At 51.0% G+C, this 17,757-nt stretch overlaps 2 protein-coding genes across 5 annotated transcripts in view; one reads left to right on the plus strand and one right to left on the minus strand.

The window, feature by feature from the left end:
* LOC139253271 (uncharacterized) overlaps positions 1 to 12,543 on the minus strand; it is a 135,371-nt gene extending 122,828 nt beyond the window's left edge. For 3 of the 4 annotated variants that reach the window (XM_070873485.1, XM_070873484.1, XM_070873480.1), the window contains exon 1: positions 11,511 to 11,589. In XM_070873485.1, coding sequence (XP_070729586.1) covers positions 11,511 to 11,571 — 61 coding nt within the window. In that variant the 5' untranslated portion in view covers positions 11,572 to 11,589. Of the gene's footprint in view, positions 1 to 11,510; positions 11,590 to 12,475 lie in introns of those variants that run through there. The other variant, XM_070873482.1, reaches the window with a different exon arrangement.
* Positions 8,485 to 17,757, plus strand: part of LOC139253273 (endogenous retrovirus group PABLB member 1 Env polyprotein-like) — a 50,565-nt gene continuing 41,292 nt past the window's right edge. Inside the window, exon 1 of the mRNA XM_070873486.1 lies at positions 8,485 to 8,563. The gene's annotated coding sequence lies outside the window, so the exon portion shown is untranslated. The remainder of the gene's footprint in view (positions 8,564 to 17,757) is intronic.

Below are 17,757 nucleotides of genomic sequence, written 5' to 3' on the forward strand. Positions count from 1 at the left end.
TACACTTCTCACACACGTAGTCGTCAGGGACACCGGAAGTGTCCCTGAGTTCCCACATGGTACAGGAGGAGCATATCACGTGATCGAGCTCTCCTGCCATGCCTTAACCCTTAGATACCCTTAAATTGGTAATAACAATGTTACAGTTCACTTACTGATATAAAAATAAAAAGAAAAGCTACTCACCAATCACTAGCAAATCACTTACCCCATTGGCTGTGACGTCACCTTTTGATCCCTTTCTACTTCTATTTTGCTTTCTCTCCCGCAGTAGCTGCACAAGTACGCCTTTATAGGCCGCTCCAACACTGCTCCCACCTCTCACCAACTGCCGCTGGCTCTCGATCTCCCGCTGGGCCTTTTATAGGCCGCTCCCCTCTCAGCAACTGCCGTTGGCTCTCGATCTCCCGCTGGGCCTTTTATAGGCCGCTCCCGCCTCTCACCAACTGCCGCTGGCTCTCGATCTCCCGCTGGGCCTTTTATAGGCCGCTCCCCTCTCACCAACTGCCGCTGGCTCTCGATCTCCCGCTGGGCCTTTTATAGGCCGCTCCTGCCTCTCACCAACTGGGCCAGAGGTGGGTCTGGAGGGGCTCCTGGCCAGAGGTGGGTCTGGAGGGGCTCCTGGCCAGAGGTGGGTCTGGAGGGGCTCCTGGCCAGAGGTGGGTCTGGAGGGGCTCCTGGCCAGAGGTGGGTCTGGAGGGGCTCCTGGCCAGAGGTGGGTCTGGAGGGGCTCCTGGCCAGAGGTGGGTCTGGAGGGGCTCCTGGCCAGAGGTGGGTCTGGAGGGGCTCCTGGCCAGAGGTGGGTCTGGAGGGGCTCCTGGCCAGAGGTGGGTCTGGAGGGGCTCCTGGCCAGAGGTGGGTCTGGAGGGGCTCCTGGCCAGAGGTGGGTCTGGAGGGGCTCCTGGCCAGAGGTGGGTCTGGAGGGGCTCCTGCCCAGAGGTGGGTCTGGAGGGGCTCCTGCCCAGAGGTGGGTCTGGAGGGGCACCTGCCCAGAGGTGGGTCTGGAGGGGCTCCTGGCCAGAGGTGGGTCTGGAGGGGCTCCTGGCCAGAGGTGGGTCTGGAGGGGCTCCTGGCCAGAGGTGGGTCTGGAGGGGCTCCTGGCCAGAGGTGGACCTGGAGGGGCTCCTGGCCAGAGGTGGACCTGGAGGGGCTCCTGGCCAGAGGTGGACCTGGAGGGGCTCCTGGCCAGAGGTGGACCTGGAGGGGCTCCTGGCCAGAGGTGGACCTGGAGGGGCTCCTGGCCAGAGGTGGACCTGGAGGGGCTCCTGGCCAGAGGTGGACCTGGAGGGGCTCCTGGCCAGAGGTGGACCTGGAGGGGCTCCTGGCCAGAGGTGGACCTGGAGGGGCTCCTGGCCAGAGGTGGACCTGGAGGGGCTCCTGGCCAGAGGTGGACCTGGAGGGGCTCCTGGCCAGAGGTGGACCTGGAGGGGCTCCTGGCCAGAGGTGGATCTGGAGGGGTACCTGCCCAGAGGTGGGTCTGGAGGGGTACCTGCCCAGAGGTGGATCTGGAGGGGTACCTGCCCAGAGGTGGATCTGGAGGGGCTCATGGCCAGAGGTGGATCTGGAGGGGTACCTGCCCAGAGGTGGATCTGGAGGGGCTCATGGCCAGAGGTGGATCTGGAGGGGTACCTGCCCAGAGGTGGGTCTGGAGGGGCTCATGGCCAGAGGTGGATCTGGAGGGGCTCATGGCCAGAGGTGGATCTGGAGGGGCTCATGGCCAGAGGTGGACCTGGAGGGGCTCCTGGCCAGAGGTGGATCTGGAGGGGTACCTGCCCAGAGGTGGATCTCGTTCCTCCTGTCCATTAGTTGCCCCCCCACCCCACCACCGCACTACAGGACGAGCAGCCAATGAATAGTACGAGTGGTGCTGCATGCACAACTGCATCAGTAAAATGATCAGGCAGGACAAATATCACAAGCTCTTTAATGTCAGTAAGTCCTGTTGCAGAAATGTTGGTGAAGAAGAAAAACTGTTAGTTGAATATTTTGGGTTCCTGATTTTAGTATGAAAACCCACCTATGAACCCGATGATCAATCTCTTGATGTGATGTTTGTAGTTTGAACAACTGGATGAAATCACCTCTGTGACAACTACCTATCTGTGCCCAAATTGTCAGCCGTGTTTTCTACATTACAACAGTGACGACACCTCAAAAGTACTTCCCTGGCTGTAAAGGGCTTTGGGACTAAAGGTCATGAAAGGCGCTATATTAACATAAGTTCTTTCTTTACTCGGCTGACCCTGTGGCTCGTTGGGTCGGGGAGAGAGAGAGATTAAAGGAAGGAAGTTAATGAATGCTGTAACAACACAGGATATACATTAGAACGGGTCAGGTTCCTTCCGTGGACTCCAAGCACCTGTGACACCGCACTGCTCCATTTCATCCCCTCCCCCCAGACTTAATATTAATCATATCCCTTTCCTGCTTATTCCATGGCAAAGAAAAATCTCCAGGTGCTCTGTACAAATACAAGTTGTTTTATTGATTTTGTTATTGCCACTTTGCCAGCTGCTTTATTATTCCTGTACATTTTGTAAACTTTATGCATTTTAATAGATTAACTTGCAGAGATTATTGTGGTCCAATAGTTGTGGTACTACCAAATCAGAGCCCAAATCTCAGCATGGGAAATTGTGAAATAAAATGTTTTAAATCTGGGTAATTTATGGGCTGGCACCAGACAAAGGACCATGAAAGCTGCTGGATTGTCATTAAAAAGCCAACTGATACAATAATGTCCTTCAGGGATGGACGTGCTACCTCTAACTGTTCTGACCTACACGTGACTCCAGTCCCACACGACATTGCTGACTCAATGCAACCGGCAACTAAGGCTGGGCATTGAATATTCCTCATCAGTACCACACATACCCCAGAACAAATAGATAAACCAGTTATATAGCAGTTTCCAGAAAAGCACTTCACAGCCAATGAAATCATTTTGACTTATAGCCACTTATTTATGAAAACACAGCAGCCAATTTGTGCACAGCAAGCTCCCACAAACAGCAATGAGATAAACGTTCAGATAATTTGTTTTAGTAATGTTGGCTGAGTGACAAATATTGTCCGGGACAGCGGGAGGTCCAAATCGCGGTGGGACAGCGGGAGGTCCAAATCGTGTCACAGCACCTTTTATATCCCATGAACAGACAAAGCCTCAATTTAATGTCTCAATCAACAGGCATCACACCTGATACCACACTCACTCGGTACTGTATTGAACTACCAGCTTACTCCTCACGAACCGATATAGAGGCCCTGATATCTACACGGAGGCTGAACATGGACAGAAAACGCGGTAAGAGCAGGACACTTGGGTCCAGCTGAACTTAACGGCGAGACCCCATTACATTGGCCTGGAAATCCCGGCCTCCCCAGGTCCGTACGGAGTGTGTACGGACCCGGGAATGCATCGCAAACGTCGGTTTTCAGCGCACAATGCGCATGCGCTGAAAAACGGGTTTTCCGATCTGTCAAGGCTTGACAGATCATCCGCATCTCGGGAGCGAGGACATTTGCTTGGGCAAGACTGTGGGATTTACCCATATCTTGCCCAGCAAATGTCCTCAAAACTCTTGCACCTGATAAAAGCAGGTGCATAGCCTACTGTTACAGGCATAAGAGTTTTAAAGCACAAAAATATAATAACATTTTAAAAACACATTTTATTGTTAAAAACCCTGCCCACCAAGGTAAGTTTATTTTTAACCCTAATTACAAAACTTTTTTAAAAAAATCGGAAAAATCTTTTTTTTCTAATGCATTTTTAAGTTTAATTTCAATTAATTTTAATTATGTGAGGTGTGTTTTTAAATTTTTTATTATGGTGTTTATTGTGTTTGTTTTTTCTCATTAATAGCAATGAGAACTGGTAGATACGGAGTTCTCATTGCTATTAATGAGCAAGTTGTGGAATATTGTACCTGATTGGGTGAGCAGTCACATGTGACTGCACCTTCTGTGAGGGAACCTGGAGGACGGGAGCACCTTTTGCAGCACGGGATGAGAAGGCTTCCCTAACGCAATCCCACAATCCCATGCTCCTCCGGGACCACCAGGTACATTCGTAGAAATTTTTCAGGTCGGACGCCTCCACCCGCAATTTCTGGCCCAATGTAATTCCATGTCCTGCCCGGCAGCTGGACACATGGACAGCCTGGTCAGCGGTAGGGAGGGAACAGCAGCGGCAACACTTGGTCGGTCCACGGCAACCCGGAGGGAGAGAGATGGACAGGTTGTGATCTGGAGGGGCTGAGAGAGGCCACAGGCAACCCGTGCAGCAACAGTACATTTTAAATCAGGCTCCCAATTGCACTGTGGGAGCCTGATTTAAATACCTTAATAAAGTGTCCTGCCGCTCCAGGGCAGGATGCTTGGAGACCACAATAACCCTCCCCTTCTTGCGTGGTATGTTGGGGACGTGTTTCCAGTATTTAACTCTTGAACACACCTCTCCTGCTCAACGTGGAAGGCAAAAATATCAAAGTCTGGCTCAGATTTCACCCTCTATTCTGTACGCATAACTCCGTATTGTTACTGGAAAAGAAACAGTTTGTGTAACATAAATAAGATGCTTGTATGGTAACATAGTTGGGAATAAAAGCAATATAATGTAAAAGGTACTTACCGGTTACATTCAGCCGGGTTCCATTTCCATAGATTGTTCCCCAAATACCACAAATATAGACAGTGCTGTCTCTGTGCTGCACGCCTCTGATGGTCAGAATGTAGCTGTTAATGGAAACATCTCTGGAAAGCTCAAACTGTTTAAAGAAGCCATTGTTTTGTTAAACCTCGCCAGCTACAGAAAGAGTCAATAAAGGTTTGCTTTTCCCAATTGATGGGTGGTACCAGTGTACAGTATATTTATCCACACGGTCATTCACATTGCTGCTCTCCAGGGCACAGCGAAACTACACCATCCCATCTTCGAGCATCGTCACAACTTCTGGGGACTGGATAAGAACCGGACTTGCCTTTAGACCCGTGAATAGTAAATAACTGATGATCAGAACAGATGAGGAACCACAAGATATAATCAGTGCTCAACAGGTCGAGGGCAGGTCGAGACAGGGGCCCGGTTTGTGAGCAAATAGCAGAGAGGGGTTGGGGACTGGAACAGTGGGTTAGAGGCAGGCCTGAAGGCAAAACGTCACAAAGCATTTTAATCAACAGCAGGGCTTTTTTATTGGGAGTTTGAAATATTTAAAATTTTTATGCCAGTTACGTTTTCAATTGTAAAAGTATTTTAAGTGAGTTGATCGGTTTACTACTTGTACTTTTTTATTGTTAAAACTGCTGTTTCCCGTAGTTATGAAGTTACGTGAATGTTACTAAAAGGACTTTGGAGAAAACAAAATTTGATGCTCGTGTTCCCAGCAAAACCGCTACTCTCTCCCTCCCTGGTGATTCTCCGGTACAGCTCCCACCTTCCCTTCATTAAGTCGAATGAGGTGAGGGGAGGGGTCAGCAGCTGGATGGCCTCCCAGATTCTCAACTATGGAAGTGTTGCTGGCTGAAGTGTGGACCACTAAGGGGCACAATGGACATATATGTTAGAGGGATCATCAAATGAGGCCATATGGGTCGAACTGAAAAGTTAAAAAGGGACGATCATACGGCTGGGAGTGTATTATCGACCCCCAAACAGTGGGAGGGAGATAGAGGAGCAAATATGTAGGCAAATTACTGTGAAGTCCAAAAACCAAAGGGTAGTAATAGTCGGGGATTTTAACTATCCAAATATTGATTGGGACAAATTTAGTGTGAAGGCTATAGAGGGTGCGGAATTCTTGAAATGCATTCAAGAGAACTTTTTTTAGTCAGTCTGTAGCAAGCCCAACACGAGAGGGGGCTGACTTGGATTTAGTTTTGGGGAATGAAGCTGGGCAGGTTGAAGGGGGGAGAGCACCAGTGCCAGTGACCATAATTCAGTCAGATTCAAGTTGGTTACGGATAAGGACAAGGATAGGCCTGGAATAAAAGTTCCAAATTGGGGAAAAGCTAATTTTGTTAAGTTAAGGAGTGATTTGGCCAAAGTGGACTGGAAACAGCTACTTGTGGGTAAATCAGTATCGGAACAGTGGGAGTCATTTAAGGAGGAGATCTGGATGGCTCAGGCCAAATATGTGCCCTTAAAGAAAAAGGCTGGGAAAAATAATTCTCGAACCCCCTGAATGTCTAGGGACTTACAGGGGAGGATTAAGAAAAAAAGTGATGCTTATGTCATATACCAACGGCTAAATACTTTAGAATCTTTAGAGGAATATAGAAAGAGGCAAAATTAAAAAGGATATTAGGAATGCTAAGAGAGAGCATGAGAAATTCTTGGCTGGTAAAATTAAGGAAAACCCCAAGATCTTCTATAAATATATTAAGAGTAAGAGGGTAACTAAAGAAAGAGTAGGGTCTATTAGAGACCATGAGGGTGATCTTTGTGTGGAGGCGGAAGATGTTGATAAGGTTCTTAACGAATACTTTGCATCTGTTTTCACAAAGGAAAGGGGTAATGCAGATACTGCTATCGAGGAGGAGTGTGATATTCTGGATGAAATAAATGGAGTGAGAGGGGAAGTATTAAAGGATTTAGCAGCTTTGAAAGTAGATAAGTCCCCAGGCCCGGATGAAATGCATCCCAGGCTGTTGAGCGAAGTAAAGGAGGAAATAGCAGGGGCCTTGACCATCATTTTCCAGTCGTCTTTGGATCTGGGCATGGTGGCGGAGGATTGGAGGACTGGTAATGTAGTACCCTTGTTTAAGGGAAAAAGGGATAGGCCGAGTAATTACAGGCCTGTCGGCCTAACCTCAGTGGAGGGAAAATTATTGGGAGAAGATCCTGAAAGACAGGATAAATCTGTATTTGGAAAGGCAAGAATTAATTAGGGACAGTTAGCACGGATTTGTTAAGGGAAGATCGTGTATTACTAACCCAATTGAATTTTTTGAGGAGGTAACCAAGAGGGTCGATGAGGGTAGTGCGTACGATGTAGTATATATGGACTTTAGCAAAGCTTTTGATAAGGTCCCACATGGTAGACTAGTCATGAAGGTTAAAGCCCATGGGATACAGTGGCAAGTTGGATCCAAAATTGGCTTGGAGGTAGGAAGCAAAGGGTAATGGTTGATGGATGCTTTTGTGAGTGGAAGGTTGTTTCCAGTGGGGTTCCGCAGGGCTCAGTAGTGGGACCGTTGCTTTTTGTGGTATATATCAATGATTTAGATTTGAATATAGTGAGTATGATTAAGAAGTTTGCAGACGACACGAATATTGGCTGTGTGGTTGATAATGAAGAGGAAAGTCATGGGCTGCAGGAGGATATCAATCTACGGGTCAGGTAGGCAGAGCAGTGGCAAATGGAATTCAATTCAGAGAAGTGTGAGGTGATGCACTTTGGGAGGGCTAATAAGCAAAGGGTATACACATTAAGTGGTAGGTCACTTAATAGTGTGGATGAACAAAGGGACCTTGGAGTGTTTGTCCACAAATCCCTGAAAGTAGCAGGCCAGGTGGATAAGGTGGTTAAGAAGACATACAGAATGCTTGCCTTTATTGCCCGAGGCATAGAATATAAGAGCAGCGAGGTTATGCTTAAATTGTATAATACTTTGGTTAGGCCACAGCTGGAGTAGTGTGCGCAGTTCTGGTCACCGTATTATAGGAAGAACGTGATTGTACTAGAGAGGGTGCAGAGGAGATTTACTAGGATGCTGCCTGGAATGGAGAATCTTAGTTATGAGGACAGATTGCATAGACTGGGTTTGGTCTCATTGGAACAAAGGAGGTTGAGAGGAAACATCATCGAGGGGTACAAAATATTGAGGGGCCTGGACATAGTGGATAGTAAGGGCCGATTTCCATTGGTGGAGGGGTCTATTACGAGGGGGCATAGGTTTAAGGTGGATGGTGGAAGGTTTAGAGGGGATTTGAGGGGGGCTTTTTTACGCAGAGGGTTGAGAGGATCAGTAACTCGCTGCCTGGAAGGGTGGTGGATGCAGAAACCCTCACCACTTTTAAGAGATGGTTGGATGGGCACTTAAAGTGCAGTAACCTGCAGGGTTACGGACCTCGAGCTGGTAATTGGGATTAGACTGAAGTATACTGGTAGAAAGCCCCAAGGTAAAAGCACGGTAACAAATTGACCATAAAGTATTAAGACGACTGGCTTGTAACAAAACCCAGTCACGTTAACACCAGATTGAGGCCTTGGGAATTGTACAACAAGATGTTGTAGCTATCTGTACAAGATATGGTGAAATGTAATTTTCTAAGAATGCAGACACACAATGATTTAGTTCGAAGAATGCTGAGCTGCAGACTTTGCCTGTACGATAAGCTTGTGAGAATAAAGTATAAAAGACTGTAGCAGATGATTCCCCGGCGGAGTCGGATCCAAGAGCAATCTTGGAAGGTTCTCTCCAGGCCTGCGAATAAAGACCGTTGTGAACCACCTACCGAAGTCTGACGTCTCTACCCGAGTGTCGATCTTGTCTATCACTTGGTCTGCTCCTCGGTCACCACAGACTGGATGACCTTTTGTTGGACGGAGCAGATATAATGGTCAGTACTGCAGGGAATCGAATACGGCCAGGGTGATCTCCTGGACTAGTTTCGATCGCCTGGATGGGTCGGAGAGGAATTTTCCCAGATTTTTTTCTCCCTAAATTGGCCTGGGTTTTTAAATCTGGTATTTGCCTCTCCCAGGAGATCACATGGCTCCGGTTGGGTTGGAGTGTGGAATGTTTCAGTATAAGGGTAGTGAGGCGGACTGGTTGCTCTTTGCCTTTGTCATTGTTCACAAGTTTATATGTAACCTTTAGGGCTGCTGACCATGGGCCGTGCGGCTCTCTGTCGGCCGGCGCGGACGCGATGGGCCAAAATGGCCTCGTTCTGTGCTGTAAATTTTTATGTTTCTACTTACCTGAACGTGGAACTGGGAAAGGAGCAGGAATCCTTCTCCTGGTGCCACATTAACAGATACACGAGCCGCAGTAAGCCGCTCTCCCCCCCGGCAAGCCGCCTCTGTGATCACCGCCACTTGCTCTCCAGACCTCCCTTGATCACCGCCCATCTTGCTCCAACCACCCGATCATCACCGCTCCACCTCTCCTGTGATAACCACCATCACCCCCTCCACGATCACCAGGTGTACCTCCCCAACCCTGTTATCACCATCACCCCCACCCTGATCATCACTGCTCCTGCTCCCCACCTCCCCCCATGAACACCTCCACTCCCATCACCCCGAGACCCAGTATCGAACCCTGCACCCACCACGCGCCCCAAAACGGGTACGCCTGAATTTCTAGGCCTCTCAGACTGCAGACCGGTTATCAGCATGTAGGGAAGAATCACACTGACTGAGCACCTTCAATCTGGCTTCTTTTCGATAACTCCTCACTAGCATAAGAATAAAATTCCCACCATCATTATTCCTGCTCATTTATTTTGGGTGAGCGACACCTTGAAATGGCTGTGCGGCCCATTCAAATTTCCGTGCACGTGCCGTTTTTCCATTTGAAAGCAGCCACTAATGGCAAAAGTCCTGATTAGTACTTCCCTGATTCAAAGACACCAATAGGCAAGCAAAATAATGGCAACTCTCAACAGCTGTACATTACATGGCCTTGTCAATGCTCTATCCGCCTCAGGAATACCTTCTTACCTCCTGTACGGTCACTTATAGTGGTGAGACGTACTTGGGGCAGAGGTTTGGGAAAATGGATCGGGGGAGCAGCCATTCCCATTAGACAGGTGGGCTCCTGACAGACTTCAAAGGAGTCTGGTGCTTTTTTGGGAATATAATTCAGGGGCACTTTTGTTGCAGTAGACTTGAGGCAGTCGCCCGAGAACTCAATTTACTCTGTTTATCGCCCTAAATTAGCTGATTATTTGGAGGAAATCATACAGCGTATCACCACAAAGGAAATTAAAAGCTGCGACACCCAGAAAGAGGAAAACACCATTTCTAGATTCCCCGATACGGAGAAACATCCTCTCTGCATCGACCCTGTCGAGCCCCCTCAGAATCTTATACGTTTCAATAAGATTACCTTTAATTCTTCTAAACTCCAAAGAGTCCAGGCCCAAACTGCTCAACCTTACTACACAAGATAACCCCTTCATCTCGGGAATCAATCTGGTGCACCTTCTCTGAACAGCCTCCAATCCTTAAATACGGAGACCAAAACTGTACGCAGTACTCCAGGTGTGGCTTCACCAACGCCCTGTGCCCTTCCAGAAGGACTTCCATACGTCATCGCTGGTTGCTCAGCGGCCCGAGCCACTAGCCGCGGGGGCAGCGTGCCATGATAGCGCCGCCACAAACTCCGGGCAATTTCCTGGGAGCCGATATCGCCCAGTGCGCCCCCCACCCCCGGCCAAAAAGTATTTCACGCTCAGTTAGCAACCCCCGGGGCTCCCACGGGCGGGAAAAAGGGGAAATTCCGACGGCCAATTCCTGTTCATTCACACACTGTCTCCTGTTACCGTCCATGGTCCACAGGTGGCTCAATGTCACTTCACTTCCCCACATTGTTGTCACAGCTCCAATACAAGCGATCATATTGGGAGCTGGGTTGAAAGGATTGGCCCCACGTTCTCAGCCAGGACTGAGAGCCTGTGTGCTGCAGGAGGGAAGAGGGAGTTGTCCCATAGAAACAAAGAAAATAGGTGCAGGAGTAGGCCATTCGGCCCTTCGAGCCTGCATCATAGTTGATCATTCCCTCAGTACCCCTTTCCTGCTTTCTCTCCATACCCCTTGATCCCTTTAGCCATAAGGGCCACATCTAAATTCCTCTTGAATATATCCAACGAACTGGCATCAACAACTCTCTGCGGTAGAGAATTCCACAGGTTAACAACTCTGAGTGAAGAAGTTTCTCCTCATCTTAGTCCTAAATGGTCTACCCCTTATCCTAAGACTGTGTCCCCTGGTTCTGGACTTCCCCAACATCGGGAACATTCTTGCCGCATCTAACCTGTTCTGTCAGAATCTTATGTTTCTATGAAATCCCCTCTCATCCTTCTAAACTCCAGTGAATAGAGGCCCAGTCGATCCAGTCTCTCCTCAGATGTCAGTCCTGCCATCCCAGGAATCAGTCTGGTGAACCTTCGCTGCACTCCGTCTGTAAAGTCCTTACTCTACAGCATGAAACCACACGAGGCACATTCTGGGGACAAGGTCACTCTGACCGTAACTCTTTATTCACAGGACTCCAAAGACGCTGACCCTGCGTGGGACCTCCCTCTTTATACCTGTGTGTTCAGGTAAGGAGTGTCTCCCACTAGTTCACCCCTTGTGGTCAAGGTGTGCATCTAGGTTGAGTGTATCCAGTAATACAGTGGTGTTACATTCTGGTTACATACATGACACCCTCAATAGCAAGAACGTCCCTTCTTCAGATTACAAGATCAAAACTGAACACAATATTCCAGGTGAGGCCTCACCAAGGCCCTGTACAACTGCCCCTATACTCAAATCCCCTAGATATGAAGGCCAACATACCATTTGCCTTCTTCACCGCCTGCTGTACCTGCATGCCAACTTTCAATGACTGATGCACCATGACACCCAGGTCTCGTGCCGGAGGCGGGTGGGGAGAGGCTGAGGGCCGGGGCCGGCCTGCAGTGAGCTGGGGGGCGGGTGGGGAGAGGCTGGGGGCCGGGGCCGGCCTGCAGTGAGCTGGGGGGCGGGCGGGGAGAGGCTGAGGGCCGGGGCCGGCCTGCAGTGAGCTGGGGGGCGGGCGGGGAGAGGCTGAGGGCCGGGGCCGGCCTGCAGTGAGCTGGGGGGCGGGTGGGGAGAGGCTGAGGGCCGGGGCCGGCCTGCAGTGAGCTGGGGGGCGGGCGGGGAGAGGCTGAGGGCCGGGGCCGGCCTGCAGTGAGCGGGGGGGGCGGGCGGGGAGAGGCTGAGGGCCGGGGCCGGCCTGCAGTGAGCGGGGGGCGGGCGGGGAGAGGCTGAGGGCCGGGGCCGGGGCCGGCCTGCAGTGAGCGGGGGGGCGGGCGGGGAGAGGCTGAGGGCCGGGGCCGGGGCCGGCCTGCAGTGAGCGGGGGGGCGGGCGGGGAGAGGCTGAGGGCCGGGAAGGGCCTGTAGTGAGCGGGGGGCGGGTGGGGAGAGGCTGAGGGCCGGGAAGGGCCTGCAGTGAGCGGGGGGCGGGCGGGGAGAGGCTGGGGGCCGGGGCCGGGGCCGGCCTGCAGTGAGCGGGGGGCGGACCCGGGCGGGGGATGGATGGATGGGGTTAGGGGGGAGTGGGCTCCAGGGGCCGAGGTGGTGCGGGGGGGGGTGAGTGTGTGGCGGCAGTGGGCTGGAGGAGGCAGTGAGCGGGGCGGGGATAAACTCCCTCCAACACTCCCCAGTCAGGGCAGTAACTGCGGCCAATGGCAATGAACCATGACACTGCAGGCCCTCAGCCTCTGCCCCCCGGCCCCCAGCCTCTCCCCGCCCGCCCGGGCCCGGGCTCAGCCTCCGCTCACCGGCCGCCATCGCCTCCAACCGCGGCGCCGCTCCGCTGTTCCCGCCTCATCCACTCGCCATTCTGATTGGTCCCCAGCGCCGCGCGGGGCGGGGCGGGGTGGGGCCGGTGGGCGGGGCCCCCGCGCGGGGCGGGGACGGTTGGGCGCGCGGGAAGTTTGAACCGGATGACCCAAATATACAAACAAACCATTTGTGGTCAATCACAGCATGAGAAGGAATAGAAGCGGGAAATCAAATCAATGAGTTGTGTGCAGCAACAATCCTGAAAGGAAGTGTGAGCTTGGACAGATAAACAAGGGCAAGGAGCAGCTTTAAATACGGCCAAAAGATAAAGTCTGTCAATGCTGGGAGTGTGGGGCTTACTGAGGGAATGAGAAACAATGGTGGCACGGATTTAACAGCACTGACAAACCTGGCTGGGAATTGTGCAGGAGTGCAACATAAACATCAGATTGCAATGTTTTCAGGAGGGGCAGAACAGGAGCAAGAGTGCAAGACAGGGTGAAGGAGGGAATAGATTCTGCAGGGAGCTGATGTGCACAAAAAATAAGTTCAGACAAAAAAAAGACAACAGCAGAAAAGAACCGAGATATAAGGAAAGTTGCGGGGGACCTCTCTACTCTTTACACCTTTAAGACTCTCCATAAAACCTACCTCTTTGACCGAGCTTGTGGAGCGCCTTGGGACATTTTACATTAAAGGCACTATATAAATACAAGTTGTTGTTGTTAAGGAGCATCTTGAAGGAGGAACGAGGTAGAGAGGCGGAGAGGTTTAGGCAGGGAGTTCCAGAGCTTGGGGCCAGGCAACAGAAGGCACGGCCACCAATGGTGGAGCGATTATAATCCGGGATGCTCAGGAGGGCAGAATTAGAGGAGCGCAGACATCTCGAGGGGTTGTGGGGCTGGAGGAGATTACAGAGAAAGGGAGGGGCGAGGCCGTGGAGGGATTTGAAAACAAGGATGAGAATTTTCAAATTGAGGCGTTGCTTAACTGGGAGCCAATGTAGGTCAGTGAGCTCAGGGGTGATGGGTGAGTGGGACTTGGTGCAAGTTAGGACATGGGCTGCCGAGTTTTGGATGACCTCAAGTTTGTGTAGGATAGAATGTTTGAATATTCAAGAATAAAGGTAAAAAGACATGGATGAGGGTTTCAGCAGCGGATGAGCTGAGGCAGGTCGGAGACGATCGATGTTACAGAGTTGGAACTAGGTGGTCTTAGTTAAGCTGCAGATAAATGTTTGGAAGCTGATTTCCGGGTCAAATATGGCACCAAGGTTGTGAACAGCTTGGTTCAGCCTCAGACAGGACAGGGATGGAGTAAGTGGCTGGGGAACGGAGTTGGTGACGGGGACTGAAAACAATGGCTTTGGTTGTCCCAATATTTCATTGGAGAACATTTCTGCTCATCCAGTACGATATGTTGGATAGGCAGTCTGACAATTTAGAGACCGTGACGGGGTGGAGAGACGTGGTAGTGAGGTGAAGCTGGGAGACGTCAGTGTATGTGTGGAAACTGGCGCTGTATTTTTGAATGATGTTGCCAATGTAGATGATAAATAGGAGGGGGCCAAGGATAGATCCTTGTGGGGGGGAACCAGAGTTAACGGTGCAGGAGTAGGAAGAGAAACTATTCTCTGGCAACGGTTAGATAGATAAGATTGAAACCAGGTGAGTGCAGTCTCACCCAGCTGGTCAACGGTGGAGAGGGTTTGGAGGAGGATGGATTGGTAAATCATGTCAAAGTCTGCAGACAAGTCAAGAAGAACAACACAAAGACATTACGGTTACAATGTACAACGTCACAGGAGATTGGCTAATTTTTAAAAAGAACCTTGTCTTGTGCAATGAGGATTGGGCGGATTCTACACTGGGTGTCAGCTCACAACAGCAGTTTTACGCAAGTTGAAAATCTTACGTATTTGATTCAATGTATATTTTAACGTATGTGTTGATGTTAGATGAAGAAACCAGATGTGAATTGGTTTGCCTGGGCCTATCATAGCTACTGCTGACTGCACATCTTAATTTGTAGTTTTTGGAGCTTCGTGTTTTGGTGTTTTTCATTCCTGCTTGTTACTTGCTGATTCTCACGTTCTCCACCTGTGCAGTTGTGATCTGTTGGTGGTTGATGAATATGAAATTTAATCCTATCGGCTGGGAGAACTTTGCATATGAGAAGGTGTGACAGCCAAAGTGTGACACAGGAAATGTGACAGTCAAACAGGAAATGCATCCTGTGCACCATTTTTAATAGGTTGCCAGTGGATGTCCTGTGTTACTCACAATAAGTCAGAGAATGCTCTGTTTTATGGAGCAATGTACATGAACCTTTCGTTAACTTCAAATAGCGATTCATTTTAAAGTGGCTCTTCTCCCTACGACTGACGGTAGTTTCAAGCTGGTGACCATGTAGATGGCAAATGCCCTGGTTACTGGTCGTTTATTTCAGTCTAGTTTTAAATAGTATCCATGAGCTGAGCATTGAGAGATTGTACAGGGAGGTGCCACAGTAACCAACAGGAAGCTTACTTCATTGTAGAAAGAGACAGAACATGGGCATTTTAAAACAGGTCACTTATTAACGTTGGGTGGGGCCGAAATTGCCCCTTCCGATAAAGCCTCTTGCTGCCTGAAAGCAGCGGCTATGGGGCGGCGCGGAATGGCCGGGGACTCACGGCGGACTGGCCGATGTTCGTGGCATTGCCCTCAAAGGTTTTTGCTGCATTGTGAAGATCCGCCCCGCTCCAGCAGATGCGTCGTTAACGATGTCATCCGAGCACGCACCGCATCGGACCCGCCCCGGAAGGTAAATTCATTCAAAAAGTCTTCCAGCCGCCTGTCGATGCCAACGACAGTTTTTTGGGTCGGTACACAGTGCTAACTCAAGACCACCAGCAGCCTTTAAAAGTGTGTTGCATGTAGCAGCATTCTGCACTGACCCTCCCACTCCAGATATTGGGTGAAATGGAGAGAAGGCAGGGTGCACAGGAGGCAGATGCTTGCCAGCAGCAGGCTGCAGAGGGTGAGGAGCAGCAAGAGCATGAAGGAGAAGGCAATGAGGCAGCTGCCATCGGAAGACGTGAACATAGACATGGCGGGGAGAAGGCCCTATCGTCCAAGGGTGTACAGACAGCAGTTCTCATACATGGACCTGACGGATGACCAGTGTCTCCGGAGACTTCGATTCCTGTGCAATCTCCTGCAGCCAGACCTCCAGCCTCGAACAAAGTTGAGGACAGCGCTGACCGTTGCATCCAAGGTGACCATAGCACTCCATTTCTATGCGACTTGATCATTCCAAGCTGCTACAGTAGACATCTCGAACATTTCACATTTCACCGCGCGTCGCTCCATCATTAAGTGACAGATGCTCTCTATAAGAGAAGGAGGGACTAGTTATCCTTCCCGATGAGCAGGGACAAACAGTTGGTGTGGAGACCAGATTCGGGAGGTGTGTGGGCTTCCCCAGGGTTCAGGGTGCCATTGACTGCACCCACGTCGCAATGAGGGCACCACAGAACAATCCCGAGATCTTCAGAAACTGCAAGGGATTCCACTCCCTCAATGTGCAGCTGGTGTGTGACACCCCACCACAAAATCATGGCAGCTGATGCCCGGTATCCTGGCAGCAGCCTCGTTGCTTTCATCCAGCGCCAGAGCGGTGCGCCTGACGTGTTTGTTGGACCAAGCCAAGGTTGCGGCTGGGTCCTTGGAGACAAGGGCTACCCACTGTGCACTTGGCTGCTGACTCCCCTTCACAACCCCAGGACTGCTGTGCAGCAAGCCGGCAATGACTCTCATTCAGCCACCAGCTGCTTCATTGAGCAGTGCATCAGAATCCTTAAACAGAGGTTCCATTGCCTGGATCACTCTTCCAGTACTCGCCTGAGCGGGTCTCCCTATTCGTGGTCGTCTGATGCATGCTTCATAACCTGGCAATCATGAGGGCACAACCATTGGAGGACGAGGCACCAGTATCAGCTGAGGAGGAGGACCAGGAGGAGGAGGACCAGTACCAGTACCAGGAGGAGGAGGAGGCACAGGAGCACGATGCACAGAAGGAGGAGGAGGTGCAGGAGGAGGACCAGGATGCGGGTCGCTGGCCAAACTGGAGGCAGCGTCGCCATCCAAACCCTGCAAGGGAAGTGCAAAGCCGTCTCATTGTTGCTCGTTTCTGATGAGTTCATGCGCACTTCACCCTTCACCTGTGCATCTCCATGGCCAACCCAATGAGCCCTCTCACACATCATTACCCACAGTGAAATGAGACACCTGCACAGATATTGAAACACAAAATAAAGATTTATTACACAAGAAAGAATGGTGCAAAAAAACATACACCATCAATTATCATCCTTGTGCATTTGCTTATTCTTACACAAACCTATTCTTGAACTATGCCCCAGTGTCTCGCCTGTGGCTGCATCATGCGTCTGGGAAGGCTGCTGTGTTTCAGGTGTAGAAGCTGCAGATGTCCTTCTAGGACGCCCTCGACCAGCTCTTTCCCTGGAAGTGCCAGCTGCAGACTGCACCGCACTCTCCTCGGTGCATTCAGTCGGGATTGGCTGGGGCGATTCCATGCTTGATGGCAATGGCGGACTGAGAGGTCTCAGCTCAGGACTACTGAGAGAGCACATCAGAATCCTGGTCCGAGGAGCCTGCTCCACTCCCCCGGGGCAGCACCTCACCATCCCCACCAATCAGCTGGAGCACAGGTCAGTGGTGTGGCACGACACCGGAAGTTCCCCGTGGACCGTGGTGGACCCAGCCGCGATGGCAACAGTCAGATCTCGCTTGGCATCCAGCTGAGACTGCATGAGAGCAGATACAGTCTCAATGCCACCAGAGGCTACAGCAGTAAGATGCTCCGTAAGACAGCAGCATGAGCCTGGAGCAGCTGAGGGAGAGTTAAACATCAGCGTCTCCGGGACAACGGAGGCAGCGCGAGCCTGGTGCACCTGTTCGGCATGTGGCGTGGGTAATGGTGGCGGCCACTCTGACTTCTCCCACAATCCTTCGAGAAGCTAAAATGGAGCAGGACCCCAGCGTGTTTCATCCCATTCCCTCATCACACCTCAGATCTCCCACCACCTCTCCTGAAGGCACTGCTCAGTGCCGAGCTTACAGCTCACACCCCACTATAGGCAATTAGGCCCATACAGTAGTGCCTGGTCTCCAATCGTCTCAGACCCCCTTGCCACTGGACCAAGACCTTGCTCTGCTAAGCCCGTGTGGTAGCCGGTGTTCGGTGGCCACCCCACCGTAAAAAAACTCACGCA

This window comes from Pristiophorus japonicus, unplaced genomic scaffold (assembly GCF_044704955.1).
Source record: "Pristiophorus japonicus isolate sPriJap1 unplaced genomic scaffold, sPriJap1.hap1 HAP1_SCAFFOLD_489, whole genome shotgun sequence".
In the NCBI taxonomy this organism is placed as follows: Eukaryota; Metazoa; Chordata; class Chondrichthyes; family Pristiophoridae; genus Pristiophorus; species Pristiophorus japonicus.